Source organism: Melospiza melodia, chromosome 5 (genome assembly GCF_035770615.1).
Source record: "Melospiza melodia melodia isolate bMelMel2 chromosome 5, bMelMel2.pri, whole genome shotgun sequence".
Taxonomy (NCBI): Eukaryota; Metazoa; Chordata; class Aves; order Passeriformes; family Passerellidae; genus Melospiza; species Melospiza melodia.
The window spans coordinates 71,579,238-71,605,356 of NC_086198.1; the positions used below are offsets into that span (position 1 = coordinate 71,579,238).

A 26,119-nucleotide genomic window follows, 5' to 3' on the forward strand; every position below is an offset into this window, starting at 1 on the left:
TTGCCTAGATTTTAAACAGCTGTTTTTTTCATGTCTACATAAAAATGATTGTGTGATTTACATCAGAGGCTCATGCAGTTCTTTCCTTTGCCTTCAGCCTGTTTGCTGATTCTTATCTCCTGGTGTCCCTTGAATTCAGATAAACAATCCTGGGGAGTGGAGGAGTAGAAATATGAAATATTTTTTGGTGGAAGGCTGGGACAATATGGCAGAGAATACAATGACTAGGAACCACTGGGAATACAGAAGGGTGAAACTGATGTTTGGGGCTGAATGAAGAGGAAGAAAAGGCATACAGAAAAAAATCTCTACCCAGAGAAGACTTAAAGGATAGGAAGGAGAAACATAGGGTTTTTTCTTGGCTTTTTTTAAAAATTAAAAATAATGGGGAAGTCCATGAAATGCTTTCTTCAAATTGTTTTAAATTATTTTTTATTGTAGTAATCCCCGTAGATGATACTGGGATATTTCACAAAATAGGCAAAAGTGGATGCTTTGTTAACATACTGTCACACTTTACATAAATATAAAGGGTAATCACTAGTAACATGGAGAATGAGCAGCAGCAGTCTTTTGAAAGAACACGAATATTTTTCCTCTGTATCTTCCATTCAAACTGTGAAAAAAATTGAATTAAAAAGACTGGAGTAGGGTTCTTTGGCAAGTTAATTGTATTTTAGATGCTCCTTTAAGAGCTGTAGTAGCACACAAGTACCACAGAATACTATGAGAGAAAAATTATTTTTCTTAACAGCCTGGCAGTACTTAATTTGTATTTTATTTTAAATGACCTTTGTTCATAATTTTGAGGTCAGCTTTTACAGGTTCTTGATATGATAAGTAAATGCCTTTCAAAGGACCACGTAAATTGGAAGAAGTAAAAGTAGATTTAAATTCTTGTTAGTTTAATATAAAATTTCAATTTAGTCTACTAAATTGGCATGAACTCTGTTCATTTCTGTGGAACTGATTTTCTTGTCCTGCTAAATGACTTTAATGCATAGAGATCTTTTGCCTTTTAGGCTTACAGTCCAAGCGGAATGTCCAATGCACTTGGAGGACTTCCCTATGGATGCTCACTCGTGCCCACTGAAATTTGGCAGCTGTAAGTATATAATGGGAAGTAGAGCCTTTGATTAGTGAATATCTAGCATTTCTCAGCATAATTTTGTTTCAGTAAATTGTTACATGAGAAATGTAAACCACAAGATGGGACTTAAAAAAATTACTGTAACCTGACACATCAAAATCTCTTTTCTCTATTCAAGTATTGTGTCTTCTAGTGTATTTTAAAGATTTCATTACTCCAGTTAACAACAAACAGCCTGCACCTGATCAACACTGCACTGGTCTACTTTCATTGCAGTGTGCAAATCACACTGACCAGCACAGAACTGGATGCACATAGCCTGTGTAGCATTAACAAAGAGCAGATAGAGGAATTCAGTGAGTGGGTTTTTTAAATTTATCACCAAAACTTAGTTTCTCTTTATTGCTAATGATATTTTTAATGTTGTTATTCAGTGAAAGCAATAATGAATGGCTTCATGTGATAAAAAATTTCATTCTTATTGCATTTCCATGTTACAAACAGGTGGAATTTGACCTAACTGGTATTATTTTTAACAGCAGCATTATTTCACTTTCTTAGATTACAGCCATTCTTCTTCTTCTTCATTATATATATTTTGGATGTTTTACACTAAAAGCTTTTTTTTTTTTTTCCTTTGGCTGCAGTCTACATTCTCTGCTGGGCCCGGGAAAGGAAATTGGGGTTTTTTGAGGAAACAAGTTAAAGCCCTATAAATTCTGGCTGACTTTACAATAATTGTAGCAACCACAGAATACAAACCAGGGGATATGCTGCCACTAAGGACCTCATTAACCACAAGATGCTTGTCATAACACTGTGCTATGACAAGCACACTGTCTCCATCATGCTCCAATATCCCTTTTTCTTGGAGTTTATAGCAAATTAAACAAAGCCTGTGCTTCTGATGATGTTTCCAGATTTGTAGGAAATCTTAGCTGTGGAGATAAAAGATCATTAGAATGAATGCTATTGACATCATAGAGCCTTCCCTTGCCCCCTCAATATTAAATTTGTAGTACATAATGCAGCCTAAGTAACTAACACCAGAGATGTGAGCCAAAATCAGCTACTGACTAATAATATTGACATATATGTACCAGCAAGGCATGTTGGATTTATAAGGTGTTGCAGGGAAAAAAAGACTCCTATGTAGCCTCAAAGCAATTTGAAAACTTGTGTAATAATATAACTGATACTCAGGCCAAAAAACTACTTTCTTTTGGAGCAATTTTACATTGGAAATCCTTATTACTAGGTGTATTAGACTCTGTGTGAATCACTCCTTTTTTTGTCTTCTTTTTGGTACTGATTGATTGTTTTTCTTACCAGCTTGCTCTTTTTTTCTCTGCCTATGATTTTCTAATAATCAGAGGAATTCTAAATGTGAGCAATGTGATTTTAAAAAGTGTATTTCATTTCCCTCAAAGTCACCCGTGCCTGTTGGCACATTCTCAGGTGGCACTTACTTCTGTTCATTTTGAATGGCTTCACACACATTTTATTTCTTTACCTAGGACTCAATTCTAGACAACTGTCCATTTTTCAGCTTTTATTCTGGGATAGAAACTGAATGATGAATAGTGGTGAAAATAAGCAGGAATCCTGAGGATTTTGGTTTAACTAAGGCAAGTTTGCCAGTAGTATATATTTGTCACAGCTCTTCGTATGCTGCTAATCTTACGTTGCTAGGAGGATCATCAGCGTGTATGAATGTCTCTCTTTAAACATAAGAGAAAAGCCACATTGAATGTATGGAGAGGCTGTAGCTTAATAGATTGCTTTTCTTTATTCTTTTCAAAAAGTCTAGCTGAAAGTGAAGAGAATGGAGAGAAATTAGCAATTTGCCGTACTGCTGGTTTGCATTAAAGCAGAGATATTTTTGTGTAAAGCTGGAAGGATACATGGGAAGTGCTAAAAATCTCTACTTGCTACCCACCTGCTAGATTTTGTTAGTCATGCAATTTATGGGCTAGTTGCATGAAAAAGCTACTTTCTGAGCCTCTAGAGATTTCTCAAGTGAAAATGTTTGTAGACCAACAGTAACGATGCTTTACTTTTTAATTGCACTGCAATTATGGTGTAAGATTTAAAATGTACTTGTCTCAGTCAATCAAAATGAACACCCAACTTCTTGGGTTTTCATTTTTCAAAGTGGTTTACCCTTTTTCTTTCATATTCCATTTGTTAATAGCATATTAGACTGTAAAAACTTTCAGGACATACTCTTTTTTTTTTTTTTTTTCCTTACTTACTGGAGAGGCATTAGTGCTGTTTAAAATACAGTGTTGATTTGCTTTCATACCAGTTTATTTTGAGAAGAGACCAGGCTAAATGTATGTTTGATCATGAATGTACTGAGAGAGCAGCCTGTTTAATGTTGGTGTGTGCCCCAAAATAATGGACACCGGTGATATTTAAGAGGGTTGGCAGAACAAGGTACCAGGGTGTTTTCACTGCTGGCTTGCCATATTTGTCTGGATTTCAGCTAATAATAAAATTCTTGTGATACATCCCCGAAGTTGAGCATGGAGTCAATGGAACCTCAGAACTATACAGGAATGAATTTTTAAAAATTTTGTGTGTCCTAAATCTTGCAAATTGTTCTTTTAATCTGTGTTATCACAAATTATAGGATAAATATAATATCTAATCTCTGACAAGTCTTTTAACAGTGAAGAAGAAATGTTGTTTGTAGTTTAATAGAAAGAAATTGTGTTTAATAAGATCACAAGTGAGTGCCCTGTTCCTGTGCTACAATAGGCACTTACTTTATAGTAAAGTTATTTTAAACGACCAAAGATATTTTTACCACGCAATTTTAAATTCTTTGGGGCGAGTTTTCTTTGAAAAATAAGTAGCTCTTGTAATTCTGTGAGTTTTGATGGACGCTGTTTAATTTAAATTGTTGATGAAATATTTTACTTTGTTTCTCACAGATGCATACACAACTTCAGAAGTGACATACATTTGGACTTACAATGCTTCAGATTCAGTGCAAGTGGCACCAGATGGCTCAAGACTGAATCAGTATGATCTTTTAGGCCAAACAATTGGAAAAGAGACGGTTAAGTCAAGTACAGGTTAGTAAAAGAAATTTTGAAATATTTTGGAAAAAAAGGCAGTTACTGGCTGTGAAAACTATATTCCACGTGGTGTTACAGGCTTCTGAAAAAGAATGTTGCTAAATGGGATCTATTAGGCATGTACTGTGCAAGTAACACAAAACAGCACTTCACTGATTCTTTCAAATTATAATTAGCTGGTGATAGCAGAGGTGAAATTGCCCTCAGTAACTGTTTGTAAAAATGCTAGATCTCTGGAGCTCTGGAGCTTCATGTTTAATCCTAACATTTGTAAACCAGGGTTGAGATATTTGTTAAATTTCATGGATTTCATTTTTTCATGGATTCATTTCATAGATTTTGTCTATTAAATGGCAAAGCAGACAGGTTTCAACCATGTTTCCCTTCCATCATGGTTTTGACATGAAACACTGGACTATTCTACTAGACTCTAGACTGTTTTCCTGCATGTGCCAGGCCAGGGCCTCCATGACTTCTTTCTAAGCGTGATTAAACTCTCAGAGAGCTGTTGTGTGAATGCAGAGAGTTGCTTATAAGCATAACACTTCAAGGCTGAGGTACTTGTCAGTGCATACAAAAGTTCCTGGAAGTTCCTTGACACTCATCTTTTATGGAACACAGTGGGAATAAGAAATAGCTGTACTCAAAATCTTTCTTATATTCTACAGGATGCTTTCTATTACAAAATACCTTTGGTACAGTATAACCCTAGGACATTTGTTTCACATAAATATAGCAAATGTTCTAGGACCAAGGAAATGGATTTTCTTAAGATGATAACCTTTTGTTTTTTGTTTGTTTTTTGTTTGTTTGTGGCACGTAGGTGAATATACAGTAATGACGGCTCATTTTCACTTGAAGAGAAAAATTGGTTATTTTGTCATTCAGACTTACCTCCCCTGTATCATGACTGTCATTCTGTCTCAAGTGTCATTCTGGCTGAACAGAGAATCTGTACCTGCCAGGACAGTCTTTGGTGAGTATACTGAGTAGCAGTAGCTCTATTTCCAGTAGCTGAAGATGCTAGAAAGTACTTCTGAATCAAAGGGCTTTTTCATTACAGTTAAAGTGTTTGTAGAATGTGATATGATTTCTAGTCCAAACAGCTTTCAACTGCAACTTACACATCTCCCGAGAATCCCAAAGGTCTTGGAAATTAGTATGTACAAGCAAACTGTCCTCATATCCTTGAGTCTTAAGAGGAAAAAAAAATCACAGAATGGAAAAAGATATTAATGTTTGTATTTAAAAAGTAAATTTAGTAAACTTACATTATTTTCTGAAATATCCTCCTTACCTTGGTATTATCCAAGTATTCTGGTACTTGGTAAATAAGCAAATTTCTAAATTTATTTTTAAATTAGGCAAATTAAATTTGAATTTGTTGAATTATTTGTGTTAAAATTTCAAGCTGAAGTTCTTTTAAAGAAACCCTATTCCGGGGGTTTGGGCAACACTTTTTTACTAATTCAAATTGGAGATTACTGTGAGGCCGGTTCAGCAGAGCAATAAGATGGTGTTTCTCAAAGTAACGTCTTTCCTATTTGCAAAGCAAAGTTCATTTAGTTTGTTTGCTTTTAAAGAAAAAGAGATTAGCAAAATAAAATTATTTTCTGTGTGAAATCACCCATCAAAAATGCTGCATAAAATGGTATGCTTAGTCATCAGTGAGCACCGTGTACTCTTCAAAAAATAGGCCAAACTCAAATGCATATTAAATATGATGCACAACAAAGCATTTATTGTCTCTCCTGGTAGAAAACATGCCACACAAAGCACTGTGAAAATTGCAGGTTTGAATATGAGCCTTACAGAAGTCAGATGAAGTGGTTCAGTGGTTTCAGTGGGACCAGAATTCTACCATGGTTTTCCAGGCAGCTATCAGGCAGATTCTTTGTCTTTCTTCAAAATCTTCTGTGAATTTATCTATTTTGATTATGAAAATGTACACTCCTGTTTTCCAGCCCCACAAGTACACTGTCAAATCCTTCTATATCTCTGTCTTTGCCCTTTTCTGTATCCACTCCAATACATATAGGATAGTGTCACTGGTCTCTCCAAAAAAAGTCTCACATCTGCTCTTCCTAAAATGCACTTTCTGTTACTGTGTCACTGTTAACAAGGCACTCCATGCATAACAAGACCCTGGGATAATTTTCCTGAAATGTGTACCTTCCTGCACACCTGTTCTATATTATTGATTTATTTTCTGTTTAATTTATAATTTTTTTTAAGAAATAAGTAGTATCTGCATGGCAGGCTGCTGCTTTGCTCTCCTGGGGTTTAGTGTAACATGGATAATGAAGTGTCCTGCTTCAGGGCCGATTCAGTCTTGAGGGAAGTGCATTGGAGGGCCACAAGAACAGAATCACACCACTCAGCGACACCGAACCTGAAGTCTCTTTACTAAAAACAATGAGTTTATTGCAGACATGGCAGTTTTATGCTAGTATTTTATTCCTGCCACACAGACATGCACCCTGTATGCCAGTAAGGGCTCTGTCCCCTCCAGGCACCCTTAACCCAGGGAAACAAGACACATCCAGGCTCTGCCTTTGGGAGAAACCTCAGCCCTAGCATGCAGCATTTGCTCCTCAGGCATAGCCTTTTTCATTGGGTTGGGTTGGATTTTCCCCAAGGGGCTATTTCTTAACATTCTTTGGCACTCTAGATGAGATTGACAGCAGAAGCTGCCAATGGGCTCCCTAAATGCACAGCCCCAAGTGGATCTCCCAGGCTTTCTCCATTCCTACTGGCAGCAGTTATCACTGGGATTTCTGATACCCCCCGGTCTCTTGCCTGAATGTGTTACAAAAATGTGCAGCTCGTCAGAGTTTCATAACAAAGTTCCTCTATAGCTCTTTAGTGGTTTTTGAGCGTACGGAAATATTCTTGTCAGTTGGAGCTGGGCTGGTACACTCAAGGTTTCATCTGGGTGATACTTTGGAGTAGGCTCCATCCAGTGACAAGAGAAGCTCATACTGCAGTCACATTAATGAAATGAGCTACATTCAGCAGAGAATATAAAAAGTTTAGGGGATATTCCTTTACATTTTATTGATCTTACTTAATTTTCAGTTTTTATATGGAGTAGTCACTTGTTAGATACCCATTTTTGCATTTTATATCAAATATATCAATTTTAAAATACAATTAAACAGAAGTTATGAGTCTGACCAAGTGTTTTTGAAAATCAATGAGAAATTTTTTTCAATGGTCTTCTTGCCAGCTAAGGACCTACTACAGAAATACTGTTCCTTTCAATGAAACATAGCTTCAAGTTATTTAAAGCACCACCTAGCATGTATTATTTCATGGGTGAAAGAAGTTACTTTTCCCTTTTTATTCTCTTTCTTCAATGTGGTTTCAAGTTCTAGGCCAGCATTAGGGGTTGGTATAATGAGGCTTATTTTATAGTTGAGCTCTTTAATCCCCTTTCTTTATGGCATCTATTTAATATTACTATATTGCTTCAACTTTGCCTTAAATTATTGGAAGAAGAAAGTTTTGTCATCGTTGATTAAATAAGTCTTGAATGTGTTTTCTCTAGCAGATAAATCTGATTGCATTCCTAATGAAAGAAAATAGAACTGGTTCATAATGCCTTCATTTATTGCAAGATTACAATCTGTTTCATTTACTAATGTGTTTATTGTCATGCATTTAGTGTCAACAATATTAGCAAAACTAATCTTGTGCAGCTTATTGGATTCTTGCTTTGTTTTAATGGGTCATAGCACTTAGAAGCATCACATGTGTTTGAATAGCAGCATTAGATGCAGGTGACAAATCAGAAATTAGTTTTCTTAGTTCTACAGTTATCTATCCTTTAACTCACATGGAGTATCAATGAGAATGATAAAATAAATGTAGTTAGGTATATAATCTTTGTTAACTGAAGCAGGAAAGAACAAAAATTAGTCTTATTGTTTATTATATTTAAATTCACATAGCTATGTTCTTTTGTCAATTCACTGTGATAATTTTACTGTTGCTCTGAGTTCCTGTGTCTGTTTTAACTTGTCCTTGATGTGGGTTCTTTCCACGGGGTGCAGTCCTTCAGGAGCAGAGTGCTCCAGCATGGAGCCACAGGTCCTGCTGGAAGCCTGCTCCAGCACACATTTCCATGGTGTCACAGGCTCCTCCAGGCACTCAGCTGTTCTTTTGGGGGGCCCTCCATGGGCTGGAGGTCGATCTCTGCTCCCCCGTGGACCTCTCTGTGGGCTGCAGGGGCACAGCTGCTTCCCCATGGCTTTTACCACGGGCTAAAGGGGGATCTCATCTCTGGTGCCTGAGCACCTCCTCCCTCTCCCTCTCCACTGGCCTGGGTGTCTGCAGAGGTGTTTCTGTCACATATTCTCACTTGTCTTCTCTGCCTGCAGTTGTGTCTGCTCAATATAATTTTTTCTCCATCTTAAATATGTCATCCTAGAGGCACTGGCAGTGTTGCCCTTGGGCTTGGCCTTGGCCAGCAGTTGTGGGTCCCTCTTGGAGCTGGCTGGCTGGCTTTGGATCTCTCAGGCGTGGGGGAAGCTCCTGGCAGCTTCTCACATAAGCCACCACTGCAGGCCCCGCTACCAAAACCTTGCCGTGCCAACCCAAAGCAACTTTTTAATTGTGACACTACAGAAAGAGGAACCCAAGAAAGGTTCTTGGAGAACTTTGAAGATTTGTTCTCTGGTTATTTTTACATGGGAATTGAATAATAAGGACTTGTCCTTTTGAGCAATTCTATAAATACAAAGTACATTTTCCCATTTCATTGAAAAAAAATCTCAAGTGTCTTTATTCTTGTCTCCTTCCACATGCTGCAGATTATCTTTTGTGCCTTTAGAGATATCCCACCACTCACACATTTCTGTTTATAATTTTTTAATTGGCGATTTCTGCTTAATGTAGATATAATTATATAGTGATAGGCAGTGGGTAGTGGAAAACTAGCCCTGAGTAAGAGACTGAGCTTGTTACAAACAAACCAATATGTCTCCTCAACTTAGTTGTGTGTGAAGTCACTACTTCATAATCCAGGGGTGGCATAATTGCATGCAGCTTTTCCTGGAGTTGGGGTAAATAGCATTTGCCATTTGGCTTTGGGAATAAACTTGTCTGTTGCTCAATGGGAAATTGTGTTCCATTGCTCAGTATTGATCCAGTGAAGCAGCATGGTACCAACTTCACCATATGGATACATAGCTTACCCAAATGATTGAATTCAACTTTTCTGGAAATAGATTTTGTTATAGTTCTTGTCTTCCAAGCTATTTAAAAAGTCTGGTCGGTGTTGTTATTTTAGTGAAAAGGGTAGACCTCTGTGATGAGCTATTTTCTGTAATCATTCTCTCAATGGTTGTTCAGATTTACCTGCTGGTGTTTGAGCAAAAAAGTACACTCCTTTTGTATTGCATTCCCTCCTAACACATATGCATTGAGTAAATAAAAGCAAACAGCATCCTGTGTACTGAAATGTTATGGTGCAATGATTTAATATCATGCTAGATACAGAATTTTTAAACTTTTGTTTATACTTCTATTTGGTCTTGGAGTGATAAAATGAAGGGATAATCTGTATCTCTGAAATGGCCAACAATCTTTCCTTTCTGCTGTTATTTGTATTTATGAATCTCTTTGGGTTTTGGACCAGGTTGGATATCTAATTACCAAAACACATTTGCAATTGCTGTTAAAAAATAGAATAAGGAAATTAATTTCCTAAATGAAAAAAAAAGTGATTTATCAATCCTTTTGTGATATGTTCTTCAACCATTATGTGTAACTAATAAATGTGGGCATAAAGTGACAGATTTTAACTTTATTATATATGTGTTAACTCCTCCAATTTCCACTCTCTGTTTCTAGTTAGACATTTCTAGCTTTTCAGATTACCTCTTCCACTGTTATAAGCAAAACAGAGCTGCTACTTTCCAGAGATATAAGTTTAGTGCCAGTGAAAAGTGTTGAATTTGCAGCTCTGGAGATGGATTTTCTCTCTCCAGTAAGCAAATGCTGTTTCAAAAGCAGCACCATTAAAAAAAAAAAAAATCCAGGCAATCAAATAACTCCAGTCTTGGCTGTAATGGATAAACCTGTAGTGACAGAAGATATTTAGCTTCGTAGGCATGCACTGCTGAGAACAAACCTTGTAAGGATGTTTACTGTTAAGTAAAAATGCTTGGTCTTCTTTGGAGAAAATAGGTGGTTGGATGGTTTATTTTTTTTCGACCTTTTTCAAAGACAAACTGATGACTGCTCGTGGTCCTTACAAAATAACACGTGACTGTTTCTTCTGGCGTCAATTCACTTGCCACATCTGCTGGGTGCTGGGCTATAGAAGAGAGTTCTTACCTTGTATGTAAACTGATTTTTCTGCATCATAGTGAGATATCATGCAGTCTTTACATAGCCCTTTAAATGTTTTTTGACCACTTCATTGTAGGGGCTACAATCTACTTGGTAATTTTACACCAATTTTAGTTCACTAGTGTTATGAATTAGATGAGCAATGATGAACAGTTTTGTTCTGATCAGTGTATGGATTTTGTAAGGTTTTAAGTTAAACCTTTAGGAAATAAATGAGTTTTGTTTTTTCAAGTTGACCATGTTCTTCTATATTAATAACTTTTCAGTCCTCTCAGGGTAGCTGTGGCAAGGAGGCAGGTTATTTCCATTCAGTCCTTTTTCATAAAGAAGACTTGATAAAACTGATTTTTCAAATTAACTATAATGTGCAAAATCATCTGTCTTTTCTCTGAAGAATAATAGCAATCTAAAAGGACTAGAGAATCCTAAACTGACAGATATTAAGATGAAATTTTCTGTCCAATTTTTTCCCATTCAATTCAGGTTAAATGACTGTGGTAGCTTGAACATCACTGAATTTATAGAGTGAAGGAATAAATGAAAGTATGTTGGCAATGGTCTGACAGTGTGCTGCTTGATTAGCATTTGGGTCACAAAGTGGTGTAACTTGCTGAACTTTTTAGAGAAATTGTCAAGTGGTAGCATGTGGTAACAAGATATAAATTCACAATGTTTTAACTGGGACTAGGAAAGGTCAGCAGTAAATCTTAAATCAGATTTCTGAAGAAGTCAATGTGGTTTCCAGAAGATTAATTTACTCTATAAAGTGGGATTTAAACTGAGTAATACCTTAGCAACTGTATATATTTACATGTGGATAAGGTCACCTTATATCTGAGAAACACTCACTTTACTGAATCTCTGTATAATTATAATGGTTTATCTGCAGCTCAGGACCAGTGTTAAAATTTACATGTGATAATTTTAGATGTAAGATAGGCTGTCTTTTCCCTGAGGTGCTGAAATTAATTAAGCCATATGTTCTGTAAGCATTAGGAGAGACTAAGTTCTTTACAAAATATATTTTGTCTACAGATTTTCGTACTGTTCCGTGTGATAGCTGCTTCCTTTTCATTGTATAGCCTAGTAGATGCCAACAGTGTCATGGCTGATTCCAGGCCATCCACTTCTTTAATTTATGGAGGCTGAAAAACAGCAATTAGAGATTTATGTTTGCTAAGGAGTCTCCTGTGTGACTCAGCAGGATGCTTCTGTGTGTTGTTTTCCCTGCTGCACAGACCTTTGAAGGCACTGAGGCCGAGTCCACTTAGCTTTGCTCTGCCACCCTTTGTGGCACCTTCAGAGATGGAGAATCTTTACTGGAGGGATGAAAATTGTGGAGTCTGAGGAGGTCTCAGTAGATGCAATTGCTGCCTCTCTTCTCTTTCACACAGTGGTTAAAATTGCTTCTTCTCTTGTAGCAGAAGGAGAATCAGAGCTCTGTTGATCCTCCAGAACCCAGGTGACAGATTGCTGACAGCAGAAGATCTGGCTTAGGGAGAGTTGCTTTACTTTCTCTTGGGAAGCCTCCTACACCAGTTTTATGAGTGTGTATTTGTTGAAGCTGTGATGTGCTGTTACTGATATTTCTGCCATGGCATCTCCTTTGCTGTCATAGTGGAGTGTAGGTTTGCTGATCTGTGCTGAGTACATCACTTTGTGTTGCCTTTAATTCTGCAGACATGCTTAATGGTGTGCCACAAAGGGAATAGTTTGGTTTGTCTACGTGTGATTCAGCCTGAGGTGGGAGAACTGATTTACTTAAGGAATGGAGACTGTATTTATGGCTATAGATTTCTGCTTGCTAAATCTGACTCAGACAGAAGTTCTTCTCTTCCTTTCCTTCCACGTATCTTCTTCCTGATTCTTTTGGGAGGGACTTTATTTTTTTTTAAACTGGATCCTTATTATGTAAAAAAGTACTGCAAAGTTCTTTTAGTAACTGCACAGTGAATGCACAGCCTTCCTGTATCACCAGCTCCTGTTTCCTGACACATAATACAGTTACAATAATCTGTCACTTCAAATCAGTGCTGTTCTAGAATACAATCCATGTTAGCTGAATGAGAACTTACACTGTTTATGTCTTTGAGTATGTCACTGAATGGTTAGTAAGACAACAACTGTAAAGAAAAAAAATTCTCATTAAAAAGTGTATTTGTTTGGTAATTTCAGTAAATATGGGTGCCAAACTTGCAGCCATTGCAGAGAAGCCAGCTACCAAACATTAACCTATTAATCATTATTGCTCTAATGTTGCTAAATATTATGAATCTGTGAAGAAATTATTAATTTTGTTAGTTACAATAACGTATCCTGCCCTGAGAAGTTAAGAAAAATTATTTTCTGTAAGTAAAATCATCAGCTCATCTAAAAAGGAAAGTTTAGACAGGAAATTGAACTGACTGATCTTCAAAGGAAAATCCAGATACAACATTTAATACAATTCTAGCAATGTTTGTCAGCAACTTAGAAAAAAAAAATCATTGTGTTTCAAAAGAATACCATGTAATTTTTTTTTTGCTAACATTCAAAATCCAAGTGAAATTGTTGATGTTCTATTTTTGTGTCCCCCTGCAGGAGTAACAACTGTGTTGACAATGACAACACTGAGCATCAGTGCTCGAAATTCACTCCCCAAAGTAGCATATGCAACAGCTATGGATTGGTTTATTGCTGTTTGCTATGCATTTGTATTCTCTGCATTAATTGAATTTGCAACTGTAAATTATTTCACAAAGCGAGGATGGGCCTGGGATGGAAAAAGTGTAGTGAATGATAAGGTAAGTCCTAAGGAAATTGTTCTATTTCCAGTCAATTACCTAAACCAGCTCTAATATATTGTTATGATATTTTGCTGTAAAACAAAAAAAAGCTTTACATCAAAAGAATGTGCACATATTTTCTGTCCTGAACAGGAATATTTCTGCCCTTATGCTAATCTCATTTGGTCTCACTAATGCAGATTTGGTTATCAAGAACATTATCTTTTGGGAACTGCCTGTCTTGTTTTTTGACTCCTCAGACACAACTGTTTATCTGGTTATTTATAAAATTTAATCTAGATTATATTGGTGTATCACTTTTTGTATTTTTTAATTCAGTTGAGCTGGAAATAAAAAAAAACCCACAGAAATATATAATGTATATTAATTTGGTAATAATTAATAATTAATCATGGTATGTAAGGTTTAGAAAAGCAAATTAATATCCATATATGTTAGTACTATGAATAACAAAATCTAGAACTTCTGAACATTTCCAGTATTCTGAAACTTACTGCTAATGATAAATAGAAATTAATTTTAAAACCACTTTAGATAGCAGATGTACAAAATTCTTCACCCATGATGTGTTGATGATTTGAGTACACAGAAACACAGTCATGCCTTAATTTTCTGGTCCTTATAATGGTGTAGCCATGATGGAATGAAGTTTTGACCTGATAGAATTTCTCATTTCATAAACAGAATGAGCTAGTGATTTTTGTATTTGCAGTTTAGAACTGTAATAACACAGAACAATTATTAAAGCTCACTCATTTTGACTGACTTAATATATTTTATCCTTTTTTTCCTATTGTAGTCCTTGATTTTACCAATGAAAACAGATTTCTTCTGAAAAATACACAGTCTTCTGTGATCCTTCCTAAAATAGGATAGAATTTTATTTGCTTTCTAAATGATTCTAGTAAGTGTGGAGCAGGTTTCATTAACTGATTTCTCATCACTTTGAATGCATAAAGAAGCATGTATAAAGAAGCAATTCATAAAGAAGCAAAATGTTCAGTCAATAGTAAAGGAGAATTAGAAGAAATGTTCATTCTTCATAATTCCCTGTGACTTCTGGAAGGGCATGTGTTATCCATGACTTCAGGATCTGTTACCTCTTGCTAGAAGTAAATCAGGGCAAGTTTATCAGCGTGTCTCGAGTGAAGCTTTTCAGACTGGCACATTGCCCTGTGTGCTGGTTATTGCCAGTATTACAATAATGGTAGTAATATTGTAATTGTAATAATGCAGGGAGCCCTTATAAACTCTCTGATCATCCTTTGGTTATTCCTTTAAAGTACAAGTGCTGTCTCATGATCTTAGGAGTGGCAGCTCTTTAAAAGCTAGCAAGTATTCCTTCCCTAGAAGTGACAATACATTTTAAGATTTATATACCATCCATGTGTCCAGTTCTCTTCTTTCTTCAAACCAACTTAACAAAAAGATAAGCTTTTAACATAGTCATAGTTTCTCAGACAAAAGTATGGTTCAGCTTTATTATGCAGGTCTCATTAATGATAGTACAGATACCTTTTAAAACACACTAATTGTGTCTGAAGGGAAGGATTAGAGATGAATTAAATTTGGTAATATAGATGAATTTGAGTTGGCAATTTGCTCTTTTTAGCTGAAGGTATCTGTGCACCTAAACCTGGGCTTATTTTTCACTAATTAAAATGCAGTACTTTTCACTAATTAAAATGAAATATGTTTCCTCAGTGACAGTTGTCTGTGTTCACATTATATGGAAATTCTTCTCTAAGTGCTGTTGACAGGGATTTTGCCTCACAGGCAGGCAAGTGCAGGAAAAAGCTACATATTTGATCAACTATTTTTCACATGCCAGTTGATAAGGAACAATGCTGAATTCCCAGCTGGTTCCCAGATTCTCTTTTTATGTGACACCATCTCCTAAGACAAGATATTACAGGCACAACATCCAACCATGAAGATCTTAGCAAGATTTTTAGATGGCCCAGATAAATATCAAATTTTATGTAATTTAAAACCAAAAATTGGAAATGGAATAGATGCCTCCCAGTGGAAGTAAAAAAACTGAAATGCGCCTCTATGAGAAATGTCACAAGAATTCCCTTACTTGTGTCACATCCATCAGATTAAAAATCAAAACAAACCAATACAACTGATGATTTCTTATATGATCCAGAAGTTAGCTATTTTTTCATCTGCTTAATTCTGTATTTTGTGGAAGAGACAGACTAAATCTAATATTTATTTGTTTATCTCTAAATTGCATACATATATTTTAAATTACATTGTATTATTGTATTGTTTTATATAAAAATGATATATTTTATATTTATATACATGTAAATAATATATATTGCTTCCTAAGAAACTGCCTTCCATTCTTTCTTGTAGGAATTCTTATTAGAAATTCCTTAGTCTGAGATAACTGCAAAGCATTGGATTAATTTACAGCATTACAGTCTTATTGCAGAATTAGTCTGTGAACCTATGTATTGGTCTAAAACCCCAAGCCTGTATTCACTCCCTATACATCCCTGTGCCCATGTGTCCACATGGACTCTCCAGTGACCTGCCCCTGGCTGAACTTTAGCCCTTTGAAAGCATGCACAGTCCCATAACAACACAGAACTGGTGAAGTTGGAATTGACCTCTGGAGATCATTACATTTATCTCCCCTAGTGCAAGCAGGGTCAGCTCGGGATGGTTGCTCAGGGTCATTGTCCAGATATTTTTTTAATATCTTCAAAGATGAAGATTCCACAACCTCTCCAGGTAACCTATGCCAGCGCTAGGTCAAGCTCATAGTAAAAATGGAAGGTTTTTTAATACTTAAGTGGAATATTCTGTATTTAATTTTGTGCTCATTGCTTCTTGTCCTTCAACTGTATTTCACTGGGGAAAGTCTAATCTTTATTCTCACATACTTGCATACATTGACAAGACTTCCCCTGGGCCTTCTCTTTTCCAGGCTAAACAGCCCCAGCTCTCTTGGCCTTTTGTATTTCAGATGCTTCAGGCTTTAAATCGTCTCTGTGGTCCTTGACTAGACTAGTTTCATTATCTCCATGTCTCTCTTGAGCTGGGAAGCACAGAGCTGGATCCAGCACTCCAGATGTGGCTCACGAGAGCTGAGTCAAGGGCAATGATCGCTTCCCTTGGCTGGCTGGCAGCACTCTGTGATGCAGCCCAGGAGGCTGCTGGCTTTGTTTCTGTGAGGGCTCACTGCTGGCTTGTGTTCAACTTGGTGGCCACCCAGACCCCCTGGGCTTTTTCTACAAAGCATCTTTCAAACCCATTAGCCTCAACCTGCACTGGTGCATAGCTTATTCCTCCCCAGCTCCAGGACTTAAATTGCCCTTTTCTGAGCTTCATTAAATTAATTCCATCCCACTATCCTTATCTTCTGCTGTTTTTTTAATGTTCTTAGTCCTGTTTTCATCATTGTTATGCATTTTTTAACCAATAATTTATGAAAACCAGGAATAGTTTTAGGGCTAAATCTCAGCTCAGTTCCAAAACTATCAGTCTGGATTCCTTCTTTCACTTAATTGCAATCTCTTACTGACCTCTCTATATGTATGTCTATGTATATATATGTGTAAACACATTTCTCCAGAGTCTCCAAAAAATATAAACCCTTAACTGAAATTCATGGATTTATTAGTGGCGTGTTATGACATGCCCAAACAATAGTCATGCTAGTTTTATGTGAGAAAGGTGGCCTTTCTCACATAAAATTTTAATTTTACTACCATGATGGGTAATCTTCACAGAAAACATTGTAAGGAATTTGCAATTCTGCTGTAAGGAGACAGATGCAAAGCCACTACAGAAAGGGCAATGCTTCTCCAGTTATGCTTACAGTCACAGTAACAGAGACTTCCTCACATAACTTCAGTAGGGCATTTGATGGTGCAAGAGCAATCTTACGTCACCTCAACCTTCTTTTTGGATAGACTGGAAATGTCTTTCTTTATATCTGAATTTATTGGCATGGTATTTATTTTAATATGCTCACTTGTTTCTTTTACTTTTGAAATTATGTTTTATTAAGTCTATTCTGGCAAATACACATGAAATATTTAACTTCCTGCTGTCTTCCAATAGAAAAAAGAAAAAGCATCTGTCATTAAGAAAAACAATGCCTATGCAGTGGCTGTTGCCAACTATGCTCCAAATATTACCAAGGACTCAGTGCTACCAACCATCTCCAAGAGTGCTACAACTGCAGAACCCAACAAGGCAAAACCAGAAGCGAAGCCACAAGAAGCAAAGAAGACATTCAACAGTGTTAGCAAAATTGACAGAATGTCTAGAATAGTGTTTCCAGTCTTATTTGGTACTTTTAATTTAGTGTATTGGGCTACGTATTTAAACAGGGAGCCTGTCTTACTTGGCTTTGCACCATCAACCTAAAAGCTGACTTGCACTGAGGACTTCAAGCATCATTCTAATCAGATAGGTTGTTCGCTATGTACAGTCCGACTAATAACTGCTAATCTGTGAACCATTCTGTACAGTGTGTATATAAATGTCTTGTCTGTGTGTCTCCAAAGGAGGGACACAGCGTTAATTCATGGGTCTGTAAACAGATAGCACCCATGGCAAATACAGCCAGCTCTTTAAAAGTTAAACCCAGGGGACTTCTGTTAAACTAGGATTCAAATATACAGAATTATATTCTCTCCGTACAATGAGATGAAGATGTGATCCTACATAATTATTTAGGAGCAGTATTTTTTTAATTTAAATTTAAAATATTTTTCTATAAAGTAACTAATTCTACTTTAGTGAAAGAAACTGTCATTTAAAAAAAGTGATTTTTTTAAAAAGGTGTAATTGTTTCATACAATAGCAGTACCCATGTACATAACAGAGTACGGAGGTCGTACAGTTCTGCTCTTCAAAACATTCTGGATACAAGTTAGATTAAGGAGGTAGTAAACACTCTACTGTATGGCAAAATCCACAAGTTTCTTACTTTTGTCCTCTTTGAAGTTGTTAATAAATTCATCTAATTGATTTCAGGGAAAAGGGTAAATCAAATTCAGTATCAACCAACTTCTGCTAGTGAGATACTTATTTTTTCAGTGTTTATTTATTTGATATTACTAAGCTGGATTGTCTGGTTCAGCAAAGCTGGATTTTTTTTAATTATTATTTTTTATTTTGTTCCTAATTGAATTATTTTCAGGTTTCTAGAATCACGCAGAAATTTTTCAGGTTTAAGTTTATCAGTAATATAGTATAATTTTTTTCTTTGCTTAATGTTTTCCTAAATCCTGCCATTACAATATTTACCTGTATTTGTCCCAGGAAGCACTGTTTTCAAGGGAAACAAGAACCATGATTTAAGTTCAGGAATATGTCCATATAATAAAATTTACTGCTGCTTTTGTAAATTGCAACTTTACATTTCGCTGACATAACTTTACAACAACTTTGTATACTAGAAATGATTTTGCTAAGATTTGAATGTTATTTTTTTAATAAAAGGTCATGCATCATCAGTAGGCATCAACTGTATTTCATATACACAAATATAACAAAATTGGATCTGCCATTGGCAATTTTATAAGAACATTTAATACTATCAGTAAAATTGTTTTTCTTCTGAGCCTTTGCAAAGATTCTTTATGCCCCTAAAGGCCTGGTAAATCATAGCATAAATAATAACTGTGTACTGTATTTAGATTTTAGTATACTTGGCCAATCAAAAATATTTTGATTCACACATACATTAGCAGTTATTAGTTGACCTTTAAAAAAGAAACACCTTTATGATGATGTCTTCTAGTAGAGACATATGTAGTCGTATAGTGTCATTTATTGCAGTTTTGTACAGTAACTTGAGTATAGTGCATAAAATAGATATGTTCAGAGTTTAAAAAAAGTTGTACAAATATTTCTAAAATCAAATAAAAGAGTATCTTAAGACATGGAAGTGTGCTAAAAACAACAAAGAGAAACACTGCTTTCTTTTGCTGTTTTATTTTCTTGCTTTTTCTTTGCTTTTGATGTGATTCTGTTTTGTACTTTGTGTGACAGTATAGATGCCAAGGTCACAAATGCATATTATAAATAGAATTAATAGTTAAGACAGAGTTGACATCAGTAAAATAAAGACATTTAGTAGGTTATAAAAGAAGGGGAGAAGCATGGACATGGTGTGTATCCCTTGAATTCCCTCTAATTAAACTGTCAGACTAAACCTTTCTCATCAACAGTAGCTTAAAAACGAGCACTTTACTCAGAACATTAAAAGAAAAATATCCTTATTTTCATATATATTTATATGTAAATGTAGATCTTCCATGTAACATGGAGATGTGTGCAATAGTGTGATTATGAACAAAAGGCTAGAAGGCAAGCAATAAAAAAAGGGTTTTTTCATGGTATAAGCATACATTTTTAAAATGTTTCATTTGTAAATTAAAAATTTTCCCTTGAACATCCCGTTGTCCAAGTATGAATAAATATATAAATATGTACATATGTACAAATAATTGTAAATATTAGGACTGTAGAAAAATCCCTTCACTTTTAGCTCTGTTTTTGGCAAAGGGCTCTGACTGTATAGTTTAATGGAGGCCCCTCCTAAAATGCTCTTGAACTTGAATAGCTCGATTATGTTTTCTGTGGCTGCGGTCTCCTTCCTGTGACCTAGTGAGAGTTCTTACCTTCTGTTCTTCTCAGCAAGATCTAGGGACTCTGCAAACCTCTCAAGACTGGGGTGTGAGAAACAGAGGGTTGTGTTTCACCCTTGGCTACATCCCAGGTACTCAGACCCTTCACAGTGTTGAAACTGTTGAGTATTTCTCCATGCACGACACTGTATAGTCAGAAGTCTCTCCATGCCAAATGTGAGTGTGCTCAGTCATGTTGAATTACCTGATAAGGAAGGCTCTTGCACCCTTATCCAAGAATGGGACCTTCTCAAAGGCTTTTAATGGTAAAGTCTTCTCCAGCAAGACTTCTCTGGAAAATACCACCTGGGTAACTCAGGGTGGAGTTTGCTGCATGCAAAAAGCCCATCTTCAGTTTGCACAGGAAGCCCAATGCTGTCTCATGCTAGTCAGCCCTGCTGCTACCACTTTCATTAGGTACTACTAATTTTTCATCCACTGACCCTTTTCTCTACAGTTGCTTGAGTCAGTAGAAAAACCAGGTGTTTATCACATGGTAAAGTTACATTTATTGCCCACTTATATAGCAAAGTAGGCATACAATTAAACTCAGTTAAAAAAAAATCCAAAACATTTAAAATACATACATGCAGCTATTGTGGGCATCACAAGTCTTTTAAATGGGCACGCTCCAGAAAATTTAGTAAATTGGTCAACATTAAAGCAATCTCCTTCTATGGGATGGAGTATGCTTTACTGTTTCACTGCTGAAACATTTACAGTGGCCCAACTGAGTACACATAAGTTGCAAATTTGTAAGACTGCCAACTGGATAAGTGAATATAAATGTAAAGATTTAAGTGAATGGGAGCATTGTGCGAGGAATACCAGAATACAACAGTTAGGCCTTACTTTCCTTTAGAAGGAATCTGTGTCATTTCATTTACCATAGAATCTGTGTCTGGGATTTTAAAGCTAATGTCACAAATCTATGTGCCAAATATGTAGAGGTTTCCTATAATTTGAGTAAATCTTGCAGGTCTTAAATACTTAAAGTGGGGAGCATGAGTGAGAAAATGCAAGTCACTTCTCAAGGACTTGCACATGGAATCTGACAGTGAATTTTTTGGTTGGCATATTAATCTAACCTACTTCTATTATTCTTGGGTCAGTGTATCATATTTTGTGATTTAATAAATTAATAAAATAAATAAACAAAGATAAAACACTGGTAAAGTTAGATTGGAGTTACAGTAATTCTAAATGAGGTTTAGGAAGTAGGCTTCCACTATAGTACTGGGGCACATATTTCTGGATGCATGTGTCAGGTAATTTAACAGTAACTTATAAATCAGCATGAGAAGCAGAGATCAGCACAGTATATCAGCCAGTTGTCTGCTGGAGACTTCATGACAGAAGAGTAGAAAATTCTCAATTACGCTGTGGCCAATTAAATTACCTCCACCTGTCGTATGTGAGCTAATTCAACTTGTAGCTGCTGCATTGTTGAGCATCTTTAAAAAAATGTTATGGTAGGCATTCTGAGATATGAGCTTTAGTTTGGCAGACCACTCATACCACTGAACATTATTCTAAATTAAGGAGCCAATTTGCCCATATAGTCACAGGAAAGAGCATCTAGAGACCGAACAGGAGCCTTACTGAATCACCTTCCCTTCCCTTCCCTTCCCTTCCCTTCCCTTCCCTTCCCTTCCCTTCCCTTCCCTTCCCTTCCCTTCCCTTCCCTTCCCTTCCCTTCCCTTCCCTTCCCTTCCCTTCCCTTCCCTTCCCTTCCCTTCCCTTCCCTTCCCTTCCCTTCCCTTCCCTTCCCTTCCCTTCCCAGTGGTTACAGGTAACATACAGGGTGATGAGACTTTTCAAAAGAGACCAAAAAAATGTCTGCATGAAATCAACCAGAAGCAGCAGGGAGGAGGTAGGGATGTATGGGGGAGGAAAGGAGGAAAGAGAGCACACAAATGGCTTTGTTACCATGGCACTGGAATGTGAGATAACTGAGGAGGAAGTCGCTGAGGGAGGTAATGTGTATTTTTGTTTCAGCTTCGGTTCTGAGCCTTCACTGCCACAAGTGAGTTGTGGACAGTAACTTCTAGAGCACATAAAATGAAAATACTTGTATAATTCTACTGAACTTGAGGGACACGAGTTGTGCCTTGGAAATCGAGAGGCCTCTAGTGACTGCTTTGTGAAAGCAGACCATGCAATACTGTGTGTCTCCTGCTCATTGGAACATCTTGGGTGCGAGGAGAAAAGAAGCTTCAGAAAGTAGGTAGAATTTTGTTAATTCTACACTTTGTTTTCTTAAAAAGCATGGCTTTCACTTAAGCACAGAGAGTCAGCACTAATCCTCCATACCTCTCATTCCTTTTCTGAAAGCTTAGTAATGCACAGGTTTGCCTTGGCCTTCACAAACCAGATGAAGTCTATGCTGCTGAACATTACCACTCCTAACAAATTTGCATGAAAGATTATTTCAGTGTGGAAATAAAGCTATCATCATCTGTGCCCGATTATGTGCAGACACATAATGCTAAAATTTTGAAACCCATGCAATGAGTTTTAAAGTAGAGGAAGAAAACATTTTAAAATAAACCCAGTAAGTTAAATTACTTCATTTAAAAAACACATTTTGGCAATTGTAGAAATATCTAAACATACCTAAATAGACTCTCCGAATGTGGTATAATTTCATATCACATATAAAGTTTTTGTCTTACACAAATGCTAAAATAATTATCTGAATTTGTGTAAAAGTCAGATCGCCCTTCAGCCTTGAGTAAAATGAATGGTTCTTTATAAAACAGTGTTAGGATTCCTTCCATCTCATCCCAGCACCAGTGAACCTCCTGCTAGAATGTTCTTAGTGCACCATATAAATTCTGGTTACATCCCTTTAATATCTCTTTTTTTTTTTACTTCAGTCAAAGAAACCTCCACCTCATTTGTGTAGATGACCCAAATTCCCTAAAACAATAGAACTTTAAATTATTTTCTAAATCAAATTATTAATTACAGTCATCTGAGAATCAGTGAGGGACTTTAGGTCTTTAGTAGTAGAAGTAAAAGGATCAAAACTTTGTTACAATGCCTGGCATATGTTAATTGCATAAAATGTTTTCTTTCTCTCTTCTTGAAACCACTTAATTTTTTAGATTCAAATCTTTCTAGGTTAATCTCTTAACTCATGTTTTTGGGGTCTATGATTATATCTTACTGGAAGAGGATAAATTTTGAGGGCTTGACATCTCTGATGGAGATCAGGGCAAAATTTGCACTGAAATTAAAATAAAACTAATCTACATCCTCATCATATTAATCTCTATCAGTGAAGTCAGTAAGGACTTTTCCAGAAGAGGAGTACACCTAACTATACCTGGGCTCTCCTTTGGATATGGGTTGTCCATTCTCTAATCCATGAAAATAGCCCTTAAAGCCCTTAAAAGTGTCAACCATACTGGAATACAGAGCTTTGTCTGTTTTTTTCCTTGATATTTATTAATAACCTTTAAGAATATTATGAAAGTGCTGTAAGTTAGGATGAGGTGATAACACTAACAAAAAGGAATTTTGAGGATACTTTAAAATATGCAAGATAATGTATACTCTTCCTCTAGTGTTGGAGTCTACATAAATATATATGATTATATTTTTATTGTTGGATAATTTAAAAGTTCTATTTTGCTTTCAAATTATTTACATAATGTGAATACTTTACTTGATAAGGTGTTCTGGAGTGTGTCCTTATGCATTCAAGGTTTTTGATGATTGCAATGAGTGCTTTCATTCATCTGATATTAAAAGGGGTGAGCTTCAACAGGTTGAAGTGTTATATTTGCTTTCCTATACTTTATCCATCAAACCACGCCGTTGAGGATGGATGGAAATAGCGAATGGAACAAGATATTATTTTGATCAACTGCTTTGATATTCTTTATTAGATGTTCATTTTGGCTGAATTTATCAGTTTATAGGCTACTGTAGCTTAGCGATAGCACGGAATGCAATGTAGTACTTTACATCTGTTAGAATACATATGCACTGTATCTATAAACTGTTAAAATATCAGTTCCTAAACTGCACTCCTTCACCCTCTCCCTTCCAAATAGTCACTTTATTAGAAAACATTTGAAGGCACTTTAATTTGAATGAAAGTGATTACACTAAATGTTGTTTACTTGATTAAAAAAAATAGTAAAAACAAAGTGGTCTCTGATTCATACATGGTTTGCAATTTCTCAGCTGGGCTGAAGCCAGAAAACATTTATGCATTGTATGACACATCTACTTTAGTGAGTCACTTAGGTGTGAAAATGTATAGGACTTGGAAAATAGGCACTCCCAGTATATTAAAAATAAATAAGGGAATGGGAAGAATGAAACCAATAATTTTGAAATTAAACACCAATCAAATATGCACAATAAGAAACTGCATGATAAATGTAAGTATACTTAACCTTGAACATCAATGTCATATAAAATCTTCTGGGTGACAGTTTACTTATTTAGTAGGTTTCATAGTTATAAATAATTAAAGAAGATTATAATATTCTGTAATTTGTGACCTTGTTTTAACTGGGAAAATCGTTACTTTTCTAAAATGTAAAAGAAATAACTGGATTTATGTTTGAATGTGTCACTGCTTGCTGTTGAAGAATATTTATTAACCACATGCAAAATATTGCTTAACATTATCTTTTTGTACTTCTTATTAAAGTTAATTTAAATATAGCACATTTTGTATTTTGTTTTTAATGCTTTGACAGCAGAAATATTTAATTCCCTTCACATCTTCTCTCTTAGGACTTACATGTGGGTTTTTCATTTTCTTGTTTTTAAACAACCCATTACAGCCTCTACAAAGGTGCTTTTTTATTAAAGACAGTATTTCCCAAAGGAAACAAACAATATATTGGAAAGAAAATATTCCTCAGCTTGGTGAGAGTTTAACAGATTTCCTCTTTATATAATGAGAATAACCTCATGTATTCATATTACAAATGGCAATGTTTCATATTTTCTGAAGGTTATAAAACATGTTGCTGCTGGGTATACACTAACAACCAAATGATGTGGAGCAGAAGAAACCTCCTGCCAGACAGCTTAATTCATCAGTGGGAGTATATGGGGTAACAGAGCTCACTTAGAAACAAACAGAAGACTATTCTGTTAGTAAGGTGTGGGTTTGGAGTTGTTTTTTGTTTTGTTTTGGGGTTTTTTTTGCTTGAAAATGAGCATTCTGATTCCAAATCTTTCAGTGGAAAAGCTGTAGATTTTTCTGGGATGATCCTTTCTTTTTCCTGTAAAGTCACATGTTCTCACAAGAAACACATAAATGTTATTCATGGATGATGAAGAACATGACATCCTTCCTTCCAAATTGGAGAGATATGTATTTGAGATGTGGACAACATGATGGGTAAGGAATTGGCTGGATGAACACAGACAGAGAGTTGTGGCAAATGGCTCAATGTCCAGGTAGAGACCAGTGACAAGAGGTGACCCTCAGGGTGCTGTTTTGGGACTGATGCTCTTCAATATCTTTATCAAGAACACAGACAATGAGATCCATGCACCATCTGACACAAAGCTGAGCAGTGCAGGTGACACAGTAGAAGTAAGGGATGCCATTCAGGGGACCTGGACACACTTGGGAAGTGAACCTCATGAGGTTCAGCAAGCCCAGGTGCAATGAGCTGCGCCTGGGTTGGGGCAGTCCCAGACATGAGCCCAGACTGAGAGAAGATGCCATTGAGAAGACATCTGCAGAGAAGGGCTTGGGGGTTCTCATGGATGAAAATATGGCCGCGACCCATCAGTGTGCACTCACAGCCCAGAAGGCCAAGCCCATCCTGGGCTGCAGGAGCAGCAGCAGCTCCATGGAGGTGATTCTCCCCTCTGCTCTGCCCTGGTGACACCCCACCTGGAGTGCTGTGCCCAGGTCTGGGGTCCTCAGCACAGGAAAGACACAGATGTGTTAGAGCAGGACCAGAGGAGGCCATAAAGATGCTCAGAGGGCATCCTCACGTCCCGTGAGGACAGGCTGAGAGAGCTGGGTTGTTCAGCCTGGAGAAGGGAAGGCTATGGGGAGATCTCATTGTGGCCTTTCAGTACTTAAAGGGGGCTTATTAAAAAGAGGAGGAGGGACTTTTTACATAGATAGGGTAGATGGTGATAGGAGAG

The 26,119-nt window shown here is 36.4% G+C and overlaps 1 protein-coding gene across 1 annotated transcript in view; it reads left to right on the forward strand.

The window, feature by feature from the left end:
- The window catches only part of GABRA2 (gamma-aminobutyric acid type A receptor subunit alpha2), a 64,552-nt gene extending 39,885 nt beyond the window's left edge, over window positions 1-24,667 (forward strand). The window contains exons 6-10 of the mRNA XM_063157345.1: window positions 1,023-1,105; window positions 4,030-4,173; window positions 5,000-5,152; window positions 13,114-13,316; window positions 17,403-24,667. Of these exons, the coding sequence (XP_063013415.1) occupies window positions 1,023-1,105; window positions 4,030-4,173; window positions 5,000-5,152; window positions 13,114-13,316; window positions 17,403-17,711 (892 nt within the window). The 3' untranslated portion in view covers window positions 17,712-24,667. The remainder of the gene's footprint in view (window positions 1-1,022; window positions 1,106-4,029; window positions 4,174-4,999; window positions 5,153-13,113; window positions 13,317-17,402) is intronic.
- Window positions 24,668-26,119: the final 1,452 nt, after the last annotated feature.